This window comes from Sparus aurata, chromosome 5 (assembly GCF_900880675.1).
Source record: "Sparus aurata chromosome 5, fSpaAur1.1, whole genome shotgun sequence".
NCBI classification, from domain to species: domain Eukaryota; kingdom Metazoa; phylum Chordata; class Actinopteri; order Spariformes; family Sparidae; genus Sparus; species Sparus aurata.
Genome location: NC_044191.1, coordinates 10280154 through 10295984, shown reverse-complemented (window position 1 = coordinate 10295984; position 15831 = coordinate 10280154). Strand labels below are relative to the sequence as shown.

At 39.2% G+C, this 15831-nt stretch overlaps 1 protein-coding gene across 2 annotated transcripts; it reads left to right on the top strand.

Moving 5' to 3' along the window:
- Positions 1–3063: 3063 nt before the first annotated feature.
- adrb3a (adrenoceptor beta 3a) lies at positions 3064–15488 on the top strand. 2 transcript variants are annotated; one of them, XM_030415701.1, is made up of 3 exons: positions 3064–3456; positions 3591–4838; positions 13847–15488. In XM_030415701.1, exons 2-3 carry the CDS (start codon positions 3607–3609, stop codon positions 13872–13874), a joined length of 1260 nt encoding a protein of 419 aa, XP_030271561.1. In that variant the 5' UTR covers positions 3064–3456; positions 3591–3606; the 3' UTR covers positions 13875–15488. The 2 variants fall into 2 exon arrangements, with proteins under 2 accessions (XP_030271561.1, XP_030271560.1); XM_030415700.1 differs by having other exon boundaries at positions 3064–3465.
- Positions 15489–15831: the final 343 nt, after the last annotated feature.

The window sequence follows — 15831 nt, the reverse complement described above, 5'->3', positions numbered from 1 at the left end:
CTGCATCCTCCGGCCCATCCATTCTATCATCAAAATTTAACAATGACGACAACAACTTCCATGGTGCTACGCTACCCCACAATGTCATCAAACTTTTCTTTTCACGGGTAAGAAAAATTACAAACTGTTTCCATCATCTGCAACGCTTACATTAGTGTTTTCGGTCAAACTAAATTAAAGTAAAAAATAATTCTAACAAATAGTAAGTGCTATATTGATATACCACTCAGTAATACCATTACCTGGATGACTGAAAATGATAAGACCTGATGACTTTTTATGAAATACAAATCCCTGCATTTACATTACACTGATGTCACCATTGCAGGGCTTCTTCTGCAATGGTGAGAAAGCTGTCACGGCTGATTTAACTATCAACAACTCAGCTTGTGCCAGCTGTCACGCTTGACTAGACCAGGACCAGGTCCAGATCCACCAATGGCATCTTCTCACGCAAAGACAAATGAGCAGCTGTCAAGTTGTCAGCTCCACAGCGGTGACCTTCATCTACAGAAATGCTGTCCGGAGGGGCCTCTTGGTCATCAGCTTTAAAAAGGCGCCAGTGTTTTGTTTTTGCCCGCCTTTGCCCTTTTGTGAGTGCATGCACAACTCCACAACTTCCCTATCAGATGAGTGACGAAGTGAAAAAGAAAAAAAAGGTCATTTCAACCTAAATGAGACAGAAGGGTAGAAAGACATTGTGTACATGATGAGAAAAGCAGGATACAATCCAACTCAAGTTGATTAAATATCCAAGGGGCCATTTGTTTAAGGAGTGATTTTTATTGGCAACAAAGAAGTACAGAAGCAGACAGCATTCTCCCTTCTGCAGACATCAACACTCAAGTTCAGTAAAACAAAAAAAGGCTCTGTGCCATCTGTGAAACGTTCCATTGTATTGTACCAATACAATTATTAACCTGAATATTTTGCTAAATTTAAAGTAGCCTCCAAATCAGTCAGATACACTTTTCAAGCTTTAGAGTACATCATTTTGGGAATGTGCTTGTTCGTATTTTGCAGAGAGTTAGATGACAAGATTGATAACACCCTTAGACTGAAGCCAACAACTGCTATCTTTGCTTGGCATAAAGACGCAAAACAGCAGGAAACACCTAGCTCTGTCCTAGCATGTTATATCTTGTTTGGTTAATCTGTACAAAAGCCAAAGAATAAAAATGAAAATTTAGTGAGCTTTAGAGGCTCTGGTAATTGGGTTTCATTAGCCTTTGACAGAGCCAGGCTAGCAGGCTAAGCTAACCATATCATGGCTATGGCTTGATATTGAACCAACAGATACACAAATAGTTGTATCAATTGCTCCTTCAAACTCATGTCAAGGAGTATGGGTATATTTGCCAAAAATAGCTTTGTGAAACCTGTAATGTATGTTACTTCATATGGCAGATGCTACCTTTAGCGGTAGCATATATTTACTTGGCATTACAACTCTGGAACAGTTGCGTCTAATATTGTACGTCAATTGTGCAATGACCTATTTTTTAGGCCACTAGAGGGCAGCCTATCACCACCTTATTTTACAAGTTGATGATAAACTTTTCTATTTTCACATCCAGCAGTTACAGAGCAATTTTGTCCTGTATTTCGAGGTGTTTTCTGGCTGCCTAGGTGAATGTAAGTCTAACATCCACTTGCTGCTAGTAATCTTTTTGTTGGCTAGCTGTTTGTGGTTTAGCTGCTAAATGTTCCCCTGCCATATTTTGTGATAAACAACTGCATGCTCTGGTTGAAAACAGTGCTAGAGAGTGATAACACTGAACCAAAAAAGCAAAGTTGTGGGCAAACAACTAAACAATGAGTTGAATCAAACGTATAAAGTGCCATGAAGTCGTGTTGAGCTGCAGATTTGGATGATGATGGTGACTTCTACTCTGTCACATTGCTTTTACGTTGTTTGCAGCCACATTTGTTAATATGAAATATTGATTAGGCCTATAACTACTTTAATGGTACAATATGAATTAATCATAAATCATGGGAATATTCTGCGCTGCATAACTGCCAACAATTATGTACATTTGTATGCGAGTCTTCTGATTTTCACATTCTCTATAAGTACAAGTTAAATGCATGGTAAATGAATGCAGAGCTGTCACAGCTGCAGTTGTGGAGCTGATCAGACCAAAGAAGGAACTGCCCAGTGACAAGAGAGTGCAGCTCTGCAGCATGATATCTCAAGGGAATCGCATAGAAGGCATTTGCCTGATTGTTCTTCTTCAGTGCAGCAGCTTCAGGAACAATGATAGTGATCTATTATTTTGCTTTTACTGCATCGAGTCAAAGGGAGGGCATTTATTTCCTGTTCTCCACAGTTGGAGGTGCCTCATGCCTTGTGGTCTGCAAAGTTGACCACAAACTGTTTGACAAATAAACCGGTAAGAAACCTTTAGAGTTGTGGTATTAAAGTAAAGATTATGATAATCACAATTTAACAGCAAAACCTGCCAAGATCATCCAGTATGTTGTGTTGACTGAAAAGCTGTTGTTAAAATGAATGACAAAAAAGTGTTGCTGAGTGTGTTTTTGACATAAACCAGCATCATTGGGGAATGAGAACAGAGGCCAGGAGTGGAAAAGCCTGTCACCTTGTTGACACAGTCAGGTGACAGAAGCAGTTAATAAGTTAACACGCTTAGTGATGCTGCTACATTCAACACAACAGCAGGGACACTAAAGCATAAGAGCTGATGTTCATCACGTACCTTTCCACTTACAAGTAAACAATGTGTGTGTCACAAAGATAAACAGTTTTAAAGCAACAATTTGACATGCATTACACCAATTTCCACTCTGTGATGGAGGATTAGTTCTTTGCCTGCAGTTATATAAATATGTGTCTATGTGTGTGTATGTGTGTGTGTGGGGGTGTGTGTGTGTGTGTGTGTGTGTGGCTCTTTTAGGGTACTGATCCCTGTATGGCTTCGGCACACAGGCACACTTTCAACTCCTCCCCTCTGTCTTCAGCCAGGGTGTGATTAGAGCCAATACAATCTTGGGCAACCTGCACTGAGAGAGAGAGCGAGAGAGCGAGAGAGAGAGAGAGAGAGAGAGAGAGACGGAGAGAGAGAGAGAGAGCAAAAGAAAAGAGTGGATAGCCACTCTGGTGCACTCTGGTGGTTCCTGCAACAGCGTCACTGTTGCCTGATCTCCAACAGTCCAACTCTGGCATTGTCGCTCAGTGACAAACATGGCAAACTCCTCTGAGTCCCACTGGATGGACTGACATGGACGAGTTTTCTTTTGAAAAACTTTTTTTGACTTTACGTTCTCTGGATTCACGAAAGTGTTGCAACTCTTTGAACTAATACTGCCTGGACACTTGGAAACATCTTTTTGGAGAACATGTTGCCGCACACACCAGAGGAACTTCCACAAACATTCACGTCTCTGGAGACACGGAAAGCGACTTGAACTCTGCCAAACAAGACTGACAAGGTGTGAAATGTAAGCTGTGGTAACTTCTATTTAGTAAGGAATCTTTTTATTCAGAGTAGGTTTATGGTGCTTCTATAAAAAAGGAATTTCCTTAGTTTTATTGTCTTTGACATGAAAATATTTTTTGTGTCCAGGTCAAGGTGGTGAATAATGGATGGAAACCAAAGCATAAATGGCACAGATGCGGCAGACGATGTGGTGAGACCCTGGAGCCTCATCATACTGGTCATCATCATACTGATCACAGTGGTGGGAAACTTGCTGGTCATCATCGCTGTGGCTTGCACTTCACAGCTGAAGACGACCACAAACATTTTCATTATGTCCCTGGGCTGTGCGGACCTCATCATGGGGGTCTTTGTGGTACCCCTGGGGGGCACTATTGTGGTGACAGGTCAATGGCTGCTCGATAATACTTTCTGTAACATCTGGACTTCTGTGGACGTCCTGTGTGTGACAGCGAGCATAGAGACACTCTGCTGCATAGCAGTGGATCGGTACATAGCCATTACGAGGCCACTCCGATACAAGGTGCTGCTCAGTAAGGGCCGTGCCAGGATAATAGTTTGTTTAGTGTGGGCTTTGTCCTCCTGTATTTCCTTTGTGCCAATTATGAAAGGATATTGGCAAGATGAGTCTGATGAAGCCAAAGATTGCTACAATGACCCTAAATGCTGTGACTTTGTGACTAACAAGGGTTACGCTATTGGATCTTCTACAGTGTCTTTTTACATTCCACTGCTCATCATGATATTTGTGTACGCAAAAGTCTTCCTAATAGCCAAACGGCAGGTCAGGCTCATAGATAAGAATCGTACGCGTTTCCAGAGTGAGTGTCCAACAGCCCAGATGCAGGTTAGCACCCACATCAACAATATCGTACCATTGGGCTGTGCAGGCTCCAGCAGCTACAACAATGCTGTGCCGACCAAGAGCACCAAGCGCAGACCGTCACGGATGACGCTCGTCAAAGAGCACAAGGCCCTCAAGACCCTGGGTATTATCATGGGGACCTTCACTGTGTGCTGGCTGCCATTCTTCCTCGCCAACATTATCAGTGTATTTCAAGGCTATTCCTCAAGGGATGGCAGGAGCCTCCTGCTGTTAAACTGGCTGGGATACATCAACTCGGGCCTCAACCCTATCATCTACTGCAGGAGCCCAGAGTTTCGTGCAGCATTCAAGAGCCTACTGGGCTGTACATGGGTCTCCATCGTGTGGCTTAATACTTTGTATAAAGAGCTGCGGACTCGCTGCTCCTGCCTTCTGTGGCAGCCTGAGTCAGGCACAGCCGGCAGCACATGTGAGGAGGCTTCCCCTGGTTCTCTGCAGTCCAACGGCGGGACACAGTTCAGTGACTTATCTGAACCAGAGACACAATAGTAAGTTCTTTTCCTTCAACTTATTTTACCCAGTGAAACATTTTGTTTGACTATTATGCTGTTTTAAATGTTTTTCATAAAAACACATAAATCCCTCCTCATCATCATCTTAAAACAGATGGTTTGAAGACATAATTTTCATGGCTATTGGGCACCTGAACACAACATCATGATCAATAGAGCATTAATGAGCATTACAGTCAATATTTTAACTTTTCTGAATGTTTTATGTAATAATAGAATCTGATAAAATACATTGTTTAATGTAACATCATGGAATCTCAGTGCATCTTGACTCAGACACTGAAATCTCTCTGACACTGAGAAGACAGTGAAGTTTATCAGCAAGTCTTTTTCACTGTGGGGTGAAATCTTGAGATCACCTTTGTACTTAATATCTATTTTTTTGCCAATAAATCAATAAGCCTAAGTGTAAGGCCGATGTCAGCGGTCAGCCATGTGACACATGAGCAGATAATTTGCACTTTGAAGCCGTAGTGTGAAGAATTACGGTGAAGAATCAATTAATCAAAGAATTTACATGACTTACTGCTTTTTGACATCCTGTTGCAGATTAGCTAAGTACTTTACAATGATGATGTTAAAAATTGCTCACACTGCTGTGCTTGTTTCAGTTTGCTTAATTAAAGTTGACAACAAAATAATCAAAAAGGTACTGATTATAGAAAATAATAATTCATCATGTCCAATTAATGCAAACATCCATCACAAAAAATATGCAATTTCTTACAAGTTTAACAGTTTGAGATCTAATCATAATCTATTTTTGGCATTATTGGGGAGTAATGGAATACATTTAACAGGACTACATAATCAGGATACAACAAAGGCAACTGTATTCCTGTAAAGTTACAGAAAAAAGATGTGATTAGATTACAGATACATTAGGTAAAATGAGAGGATTACAATTTAAAAATAAATATACTAGTCTGTAACAGTGCACATGCACCCATATATGAGGAGTCTCACACACCATCACTCTGGTCTCGTGATTAAGATTAAATAAAAGTCTTCTTATTTACTGTTTTTCTTTTGCCTTCATTTGCATGTTTGGTATTGAGGTAATCACAGAGTAACTGAAAGTTACATTACTTTAATATTGTGATATTTGTATTCTGTTACTGACTAAATTTTTTACCGGGTAATTTGTAACTGTATTAGAACATTACTTACTTTTTTAAAGTAACCCCCTCAACCGTGGTTCAATACTAAAACAAGACATTCAGTCGGCATCCGAGATGCTTTTAACATATCATGTACAAGGTTAATTTGATGAAAATATTAGATTTGGTAAAACACTTTTGTTTTACCGGCGACTGTCCATTTCATAAAAACAGAGGTCCATATTTGGATGTGTTCTAAAACATCAGTGTGCTGCTGACCAGTAGTGAAATAGACTGAGCTGAACAGTGCAGCAAAATAAATCATTTCTGAAGCATTGGCTGCTGCTGCTGGGAAAGGTACAATATCCCAAAACTAAAAGTGAAACTTAATATTTAGATTTTTATACATGAGTCAATAACTGTTGAGGACTGTACCTGTATCAGTTACTGCACTGTGTTACCTGTAATCAATCTTTGAATCAAGCTGATGTCAGTGCAGTAAAAATAACCAACAGATGTCCACATTATTGTTGTTGGTACTGTGTCTGTGTGTGGGTATTATTATCTTTTTTTTAGCTCACTCGCTAATAATAGTCAACAATGTCACCGTTTTTTCTTCTATGGAAACCTGCTGACCGTAAATGCAGATTTAGTTTTTGTCAGTGTCATTATCTAATATGTTATATCTAAAAACGGTGTCACATTAAGATGACTGTAATGTGGCTCTGGGTGATGTCTACAGGATGAGGCTGATTCGGAGAACCGCTTGGCACACTAAGTGCAGTATGTCTCTTGTCAGTGGGCCTCAGTGTGCCCTGCCCAACATCTTCTGCAGCAGATAAATTTTTATCACTTGCGCACAAGACTTGCCCTCACGAATGGAGAGGCTGTTTACAAGGCCGACAGCCAATGAGAACACCCTCATTAACACAGTTTAACAGGGGTTGGACTAACTCAATATTTGATGTATGATTCCTCTTATATAACCCACAACAGGTCCCCCAACGAATCTGTCACAAATTAAAGGGAAGTTATATGTTACACAGTTATGATTTTCGGCATAACTGGCAGATTCTAGAAAATCAGTCATCTGTAAGTTAAGTAAATCGTTTTCTCGGGTGTAAGAATTGTGTAATTTGAAAAATTGAACTCATAATATTTGATGTAAATTCGTTGAAACTTTTTAAATCTCAACAAAGAAGTTTTGACATCACCATCAGAAATCCAAAGCTGTTTGTTTGTTGACAAGCCAAATAAGACCAAAAAAATATTTCACTTGAAAAGCATGATGTTCAAAATATAATGAATTGTAGTACTTAATATAATAAATAAGCATGTTTGTGTCATAATTGAAGTTGACTGGTAGATGAGAGCATCTTTATAAACTATTGGGCCTTAATTTTGAAATAATTTGCTTTGAAAGGGCTTAATAAATGCTGCTTATATTAAAAACTGTCTTGTGACATGTACCTACTGTAGGTTGTTGTAGTGTCATTATCTTAGCCCTCGTATCCCCACCACTTCTCAACACAAAGTGACGCCCCTGAATTTCAGTAATGAACATACAAATGTAAAATCAGAAGAAGACACGTTTCGATACACAACTCATAATTCAATTTCTTTTGACAGGCGGCACAACTTATTCTCTTGCTTCCACAACAGCTCTTGCTTTGCAAATTCCCATGAATAACCAAGTTTTATGACAGAGGTGTGTTTTATCTTAAATATTTACTTTGCACACTACACTATATCATTACGCTCTTCTCTTATCCTCTCAGCGAGATTTTACAGACATTATCAATGAGGCTGTAAAATGAGAGACATTTAGGAGCATATAAAAGTCTTCCTTAAAAGGAGCCTGGTGTGTTCTGTCGTAAATCACCCCAAGAGGAAGGCTCAGCGGACTCGCCCTGCGCTTTGAGCAGGATTACAAGCGTAAGTGAGACCAGCCGCTCGAGAATGGCTCAGAGACAGGTTTTAAATAGTAATATGACAAATGGTTCCAGGTAGAGTCCGCAATGCTGAATTGGTTAGTTATTGCTGATAATGCAACGCAAGGCGAGAGACTTCCTCGGTTAACTTTCTAAATCTATCTAACCAGCTAAACAAAAGGGCAATTGCGCAGCGTATTTCCTTTAAACCCTAGGACAACATGCAACAGCAGGTCTAGTTAAGTTGATGCAACAGGACTGATAAAACAGGAGGTACAACCACTGACAGGAATGGTTACTAGGGAAGAGTGGCTGCGCTGCGCTGCGCTGCACTCCACAGAAAGGCCATTATCAATAGTTTGTTTTCACAGAAAAACATGCAGGCGTATTACTGCTGCCCTTATCAACATCCACAGCAGCCTTCTGCTTCTGTCACGTATGCACCATCTTATATGACAAGTCTGTATGGATTCCTTGCATGACAGCTTCTCTAATTCATATTTCATGGTTATGAATAAAGATGTTTTGGCATCAAAGTGGAGGCAAATACAGAAAGCTGTGCAGTCCACATGACTGTTCTTACAGAATGTCTTGATGTTTAGCTGTCTAGCTGTTAGTCTTTCTTTGTTTTTGTCATGATGCTCTAAAGTGAGACAGGCTGCTACTGTATCAGTCCAAATATGTATATTGGCAGATATTTAAAGGGTAACTCCACCAATTTTATACATAACGTGTGTTTACAGGTGTGTTTACCTGGTGCCCACAATGCAATTTAGCAACAAAGTGACATCACTGGAGAAAATGTATCAAATTACATGCAGCTTCCTCTGGAGCCACAAAAGGCTACTTTTTTTCACACATGCAGTAGTACTCCATAAGCACTGTAAACACACTTTACTGTGTACAATTAATAACTTTACCCTTTAAGTTTTAGCTGTGTGTGTTTGTTAGTGTTGTAAAAAGTATCCATACTTAAGTAAGAGCACGGATATTGTGCTAAAAAATGACTTTGTAAAAAGTGAAAGTCACCCATACAAATAGTACTTTGTATAATTTCTGTAACTTCAAACTTTCTGTAACTACGTGTAAAAGTCTTAGAGTATCTCATTTTGATGTACTTAAGTATGAAGTAATAGTACTACATGGGTCGACGGATTACCTGCTGGGTCTATTATTAGATTAGATATTCAGGATTTTATTAGTAACTTAAATTGTCAAATAAATGTAGTGCAGTAAGAGTATAATATTAGCCTACAAATGTAGTGCTGTGGAAGTATAAAGTCACAGATAGCAAAGCACAAATACATCAAAATGTACAGTTCTTGGGTAAATTTACTTAATGACATTGCTGACTTTTGTCATAATGCTCTCAGGTCAGACAGGCTGCTCCTGCGTAAGCATTAATATGTGTTTTTAGGGTATTTAAGCCAAAATCCACATATATTTGACAGGCAGCACTGAGCAGAGAGGGGTTTGTTAGCACACTTTTCCAAGATTGAGAACACAAAATTCAAACTAACAGAGAGTGGAACATTTCATTTCAAACGGCAGCAGCTGACAAAGTTGTGGACGACACTGAAGTGTGAATATGTTGCGGAAATGAAGAGCCTCTGTCTGATAGACCAATTTAGAAACACTACCAGAGCTGTACTGCTGAGCAGAGACACAAGACTAATATTCCATCAGAAATACTGCACAGGAGCCATACAGGCAGGCATAGAGAGGACGGACCGATATCATCATTATAGAGGTCATACTCTACAGGAGGGATGCTGTGTGCTATAGCTGTGCTTCTGCATCAAAATTAGAGTATCAACAGACACATGAGGGAACATGTTGCTGAGTAACTGAGTAAACAGCACTGAAAGTCATGCTCACACTAAAACATTTAACATCCTAGGAAAGCTAAAGTAGGATAAGCATAAGGTTGTATATGAAATAGCAAACACTTATGGCACTGATCTGTCCATATTTAGCTCATATGATGGATCACAATAAGCACTGCAGGAGCTTGCACTTACAGTTAGTTTCCCATGACCTCAGAAAGGAAACAATCCGGTAATTTGATACACTGTAAGTGTTTGGAGTAATCAAAAATTACAAAAAAGAGAAACAATGTAGATTCTCAGTCTGAATATATGTTAACAACATGTGTTTCTGCGAACGACAGCTATATTGAAACTTTACATTTCTTTATGTTGTGGGGACATTAAAGCTCAGTCTTCAAAGAGATGAATTTTAAGGCGATGTATTGGGAAGACTGGATTTGATCAGAGAAGATAATTAAAATATGGATATGTGATATTATGTGCGCGGGTATTAGAGTACACCGTATGCTGATCACATCCTTTATCCAATAAATGCTATTTGTATTACTGCACATTTTGGACGCTACTTTGCATATCATGTCCTTGGTTAAAATTCTGTCATATTTCACATCAGAATCAGCAGCAGCCATTTTCTTCTGCAGGTACTGATGGACAGCAAAGTATTCGTTCTCTATTGTTTGTTAACAACATCTTGGTGCAAGATATTTTTTCAGAAGATTTTTTTGATGTCAATGGGGACAAAACTGGCCATTTCAAAAGGTGTTTCCAAATGACATCTATGGATTTAGGCAAAAACAAATGCTTAAAATTAATGCTTTTTGTCGCTTTAAACATGGTAGGAAATTGTCCAGAGGTCTACTTAAAAATATCCAGTGGTTTCATACTGTCGAGTCCCGAACTGCAGTGACTGGGCTGGCGGCCAATTCACCTTCTTGTTCACCTTCATTCTCACCACCTGAAAATATGAAAATTAGTTCATGACCATGTCATGTGAACATGATATGATAATGTAGACATGAAAATATGGTAAATAGGTCTATGACACATACAAATGTGAATGTATCATTGGTTTGCAGAAACTGTCAATGTTTCATCCTGAGCGACTGAGCTGAGAATCTCTTTTCCAGTGACATAAGTCTCTACATGCGACTCTTCACTCTAAATGATTGTGTAAAATGTTGTAGACAACTCACGAGGACAAATCTTAAAGGACAGTGTGTTTCTAATGCCAGCATCTCAGCTTTTTTAATTCACTATGTGGTTATGGAACCAGCTGTTTCATTATGCAAATAATGATGTAATTAGAATTATTTCCCACACATGCAGACAGTATCCTCCCAAAGGCGCTAATCAATGGGCACGTTGTCCTCGCAGTGCCAAAATAAAGCTAGCAGTAAACATGAAAGACAATTTCAGAATTGTGTCAACAGTTCCAGTGTATTCCAGTGAATCACAGACTGTGAAGGGCAAGTCGTGTGTTTAACAGGAATTGTGACCTGTGGGAAACCTCCCACACAAGCCTCTCTGATATCAAAAGAACCAATCACCCCGCGTGACGCTTTTTAAGGTATCCGGGAGTTGAGCAAACACTCATTTGTTTAAATTTGAATGGATTAAGAAGAAATTAATCTAAGTAGATATTGTTTTTGTCTCTTACTGTCACTAACTGTAGCTGCAGTTAGCTTGTTAGCTCAGATAGCTGTGCAGCCAGCAATTGGGACTGGGAGCCCGGAGCACTGGGGAATTGTTGGTGTTTTGGAACAGGAAGAGCAGGGGCTAACTGATTAGCTTGCTAACTTCAATAGTTATCTATTTCTTTCTTATCTGTAATTTCTTTCACATGCTAATTTCTAAATCTTTTCAAATATAATTCTTACATACTGCACTTTTAAATAAGTAACGTAACTACAGTTTGCAGTCGCTTGCTGGTAGTTCAACTATATTGATATGTGCATCGTGATTCAAGTTGTTGAATCGCAATATTTTTATTGAGATAGATGCTGAAACTACAAACAATTATGAGCAATATAAGGGAAGGAAAAAGTTAATATATTAGGTGTCAATTTGTATAAATACTGACTGTTGCGATATATTAATAATTGTTCTGTGAAGTTGTTACGTGCTATTTTTGAAGTACCTGGCTACTGGGTGATCTTGCTTTGTCCAATACGTCAGACTCCAGTTTCTGGAAGGCAGTTGTCAGGCTGATTTACATTTCTTGCACTTTCACGTGAATAGTGATCTGTCAAGAAGTGGGACCCAACTCAGTGGCATTACTTGTTGGCATTTGACTATTTTGTATTATATTAACCAGTCGCAACAGTGTTGGACGGTTATGCTTTCAACTTGTTTGAGTGTGTCATAGGAATATGTTGCCCTGCAGACACCTTTTGTAAACTTACGCAGAAGCAAGTTCCAGTATTTGGACTTGTGTTTGTATGTCCGTCTGTCTGTCTGCGGGCTGATTATGTCAGCCCAATAGCGTCACAACTGTACAAGATACAATCAAGAGACTTCACGTTTGTGTAGTTGTGATAAAAACAAGGGCCGAGTTCAGAGATGTAATGGCAGTCATGGGTCTGAGTCGTCATGGGTCATTATGTCATTATTAACATGTTGATGGGCGTTGCGGCTTGTGTGATCCCATCACATCACATGTACATTTTGAGATTTGTTGTTGTAGTGAAGTAATTGATAGCTTGCAAAGCTTAAAAGTAGCCCTCCATCACTGTCTGTGAAAGTCAGACCAGTCAACAATTGTGGACTTTGGCCTGATTGGCTGGTCAAACCTGTTGGTTACTGGTTATTGCAGACGATGATCCAGAAATCATTTCTCAGTTACACAAGATAATCACAAGCTGAGCACCATCTAGATCACTTTACAGCCAATATGTCCCGAACTCTGCAGCTCACACCAGAGCAATCCAGACAAATGAATAACACTACAGGAACAAGGGAAAATATGTATATTTTGATTTTTCCTGTGTTTTACAGGCAGATTTTAAAACAGAAAATACACGTCACACATGATGAATGAATTTCCTTTAATTTTGGTGAGCTAAGCTTCTCTAAAATGTATGGACACTACAAAATATGTGCCGACCATGCCTGTGGTTTGTGAACTTATCACATTAAAACAATCCAACAACTCCTGTTTAAATGCAAAATTAAACAGAATGTAAAACATAATCAACTGGGATGTGAATTCTGATGTGGCCACATTTCTTCCCTGTGTATTTCTTTCCTGCGTGCAATCAGTTTTCTGTGAAGCTTACAGTTCCAGGTAATTTATGTCTTCCTGTGGGGACATGTACAGTGGAGGTGATAGCATCAGAATTCCTGTCTTGTTGAAGAAAAAAAGGGTTCACATGAGTTTCACAAAGGATGAGGACAACTTTGTTTTTACTTTCTGTTATAAGCAAGAGAAACTGAACAAAAATGGGACAGGTGCAGCGATGATACGGATTCTGTTTTTCCACATGAAAACATGGACATAAAAATAACCTGCAAAACAACAAGCCGTTGTTGATTTTTTATCTGATAGAAACTGAAATGCAAAACAGGGTGTGACCAGCACAGGCCAACAAGTCACAGTGACAGAGCGAAACCAAGTCAAAAATATAATCAGTACTTACAAATAACTGTTGGATCCTTGTCATTCTTAAGGGTAATTTCTGCCTTTCCTCCACTTTTAGGGGGTTTTCACACCCGTAGTTTGGTTTATTTCATCCGGGGGAACTGGAAAAACATAGCTGTTCACATATTTTACAATCAAATCACGAAGAGTGAACATAACTATGTGACTTGTTGACAGCTTTGTCATCCTGCATCAAATGCCACAGCAGTTTAGCTTTGATGCTTCTGATGTGTACTTAGGTTTTTTTAGTGTTACAAAGAACACAAAGAAACAACCAATTATGAGCATTATTGGTATTTTTAGACTGCAAGTCGACGGCATGATGATCAATAACATTACTAGTAACTATAATAAACAAGTAGAGATGTGATTAAAGGGTTGCATCCTACATCTTTTAAAATACACTCTTCTGTCACGTCTGTTATCGTCAGGGCTTTCATTCTGATTCTGATTCTGATTCTGATTCTCCATGTCCATCTCTTCTCAGCTTTACATTGCAGGAAAACGACAGATGAACTGTAAAATGGCAAGCTACTGAAACAAACTACTTTTCCAGCCGATACTGTGATTCCCACAAGGGCTGGGACCGAACGGCAGCAAGGACGAGCCAAAGAAGTGTACAGCTGGAGCGACTGTCGAGAGAAACAGCTGATTTGGTCTGGACAGGAACTCTGTGGCTGTCTCTGTGGACAGGCGACAGACCGCTGCAACTCAGCACTTCACAGACATAGGGTGACACCAACTTTGAGCCTCTCAAAGACTTTTCCTGAATAAGACTTAACCACAGGTTTTAGATGCATTCCAGTAACCCTTTGGACATCGTGTTTGTGGCCTGTGGTTTCAAAAATGACAGCGTCAAATAATTTTGTACAGTATATTATCTGGTAAGTTATCTTTTTATGATACACCGAATCTCTAGCAAATTACAACATTGTCTAGCTTAATACAAGCTCAAAATTCTGGCAAGGCAGTCTTCACTGTGCCGGTAAGATATATTCATTTTCATGGCACAAACTCCTCAGTGTCATATCAGCTAAACCAAAGGGCTGTGCATTCAAATATTCAACTCTGGTGTCTGTTTTCAGTCTTAATTGTTCTGTTTTGAATCCTCAACACTGTATCTGCTCAATAGTTGTCTTGCTTAAAGGACCAATTCAGCTGAAAAGGAAAATTTGCTATCATCATCTACTCATCCCAATGTCAGTGGAAAGTCAGGTGAAGTTTCTTGGTCCACAAAACATTTGTGGAGCTTCACAACAAAACAGTGCTTGCGGCATTCTCCTAAACAACTGATGAAGATGATGTCTGTCTTGTTTCTAAATTGTTTTAAGAATAACTGAAAAAGTACATTACGCAGTCTCCTGAAGTACCTAGATCACAAATTGATTTGAAAAGAGGTTTTTAAACCCTTTTTAAAGCCAGAATCTTAACTGTAGCCTTCACTTCACCTAAGCTTAAAGCATGTGCACACATATATTAAGTGGATGCACCACGTGTTGAGGGGTGTAAATAACATCTTTTCAAATCAGCCTAGGATCTCAGCACTTCCATAGACTTGGATTACACTGGATGAGCTGTATGAATTTTACATTGTTTTACATTTATTTTTTCACATTTTCAAGTCTCCATCTACTTCAGTTGTTAGGGAGAATGCCACAACGCTGTTTTATTGTGGAGCACCCCAAAATGTTTTGTGGACCACGAAACCTCACCTGATTTGGAGATCACATAATAGACTGAATTTTCATTTTTGTTTGAAATCGTCCTTTAAATCCCATTTTCTACCATGGCTTGGTTTCTGATTGGCTTGTTGTTAACATCCCACAAGGACAACTTAAAAAACGATCAATCATAAATCAATATAAATTGTTCAAGGTCAAGGTAGAGTATTATACACTGCAGGTAGCCATAGCAAAACACTCCTGTTAAATGCTATTTTACTGGCAAATTGTCTACCTATTTTCATTTGGCAAGCGGCAATGCTAGTTCAATATCACTGAAATGTTTGAATAAGGAAAACAATGGACTTGATGCAGGAGGTCTTCTTAACCTTATCTATTGTCAGGACTGTGTTGTGCATTACATTACATCACCTGTTGCATTGAGAAATAAAATATTATAAAACTGTGTGACGTTGCTCATGTGTGCTTTGTCTGAAAACTCACTATGGAAGTAAACGAAGGCCATAATAAAGTTCAACAAGTGAACTCCTAAAGCTTACCCATAACTCTTAGCATTAGCGTACTGTGGCCCTAAAAGAACCTATTCAAGTCCTCAAATTGAACTTGACATTTTAAGATTTCTGAAAATTCAAGTCAAATCAAAACCTTCATTGTAAAATCAACAAAATTCAAGATAAAAAAAATTGAAGCCCGTTCTCACTTCCAACGCCTCAAATACAGCGGCCTGGTTAGAGGCCCAGCACTTGATACTGTATGACACTGTAAGCCACTCTCTCGCATCACTTCTGGG

Coding starts and splice junctions, on each gene's coding strand:
- adrb3a (XM_030415701.1), top strand. CDS start 3,607: ATGGATGGAAACCAAAGCATAAATGGCACAGATGCGGCAGACGATGTG. Junction 4,839..13,846: donor TCTGAACCAGAGACACAATA/GTAAGTTCTTTT, acceptor ATCTCTTCTCAG/CTTTACATTGCAGGAAAACG.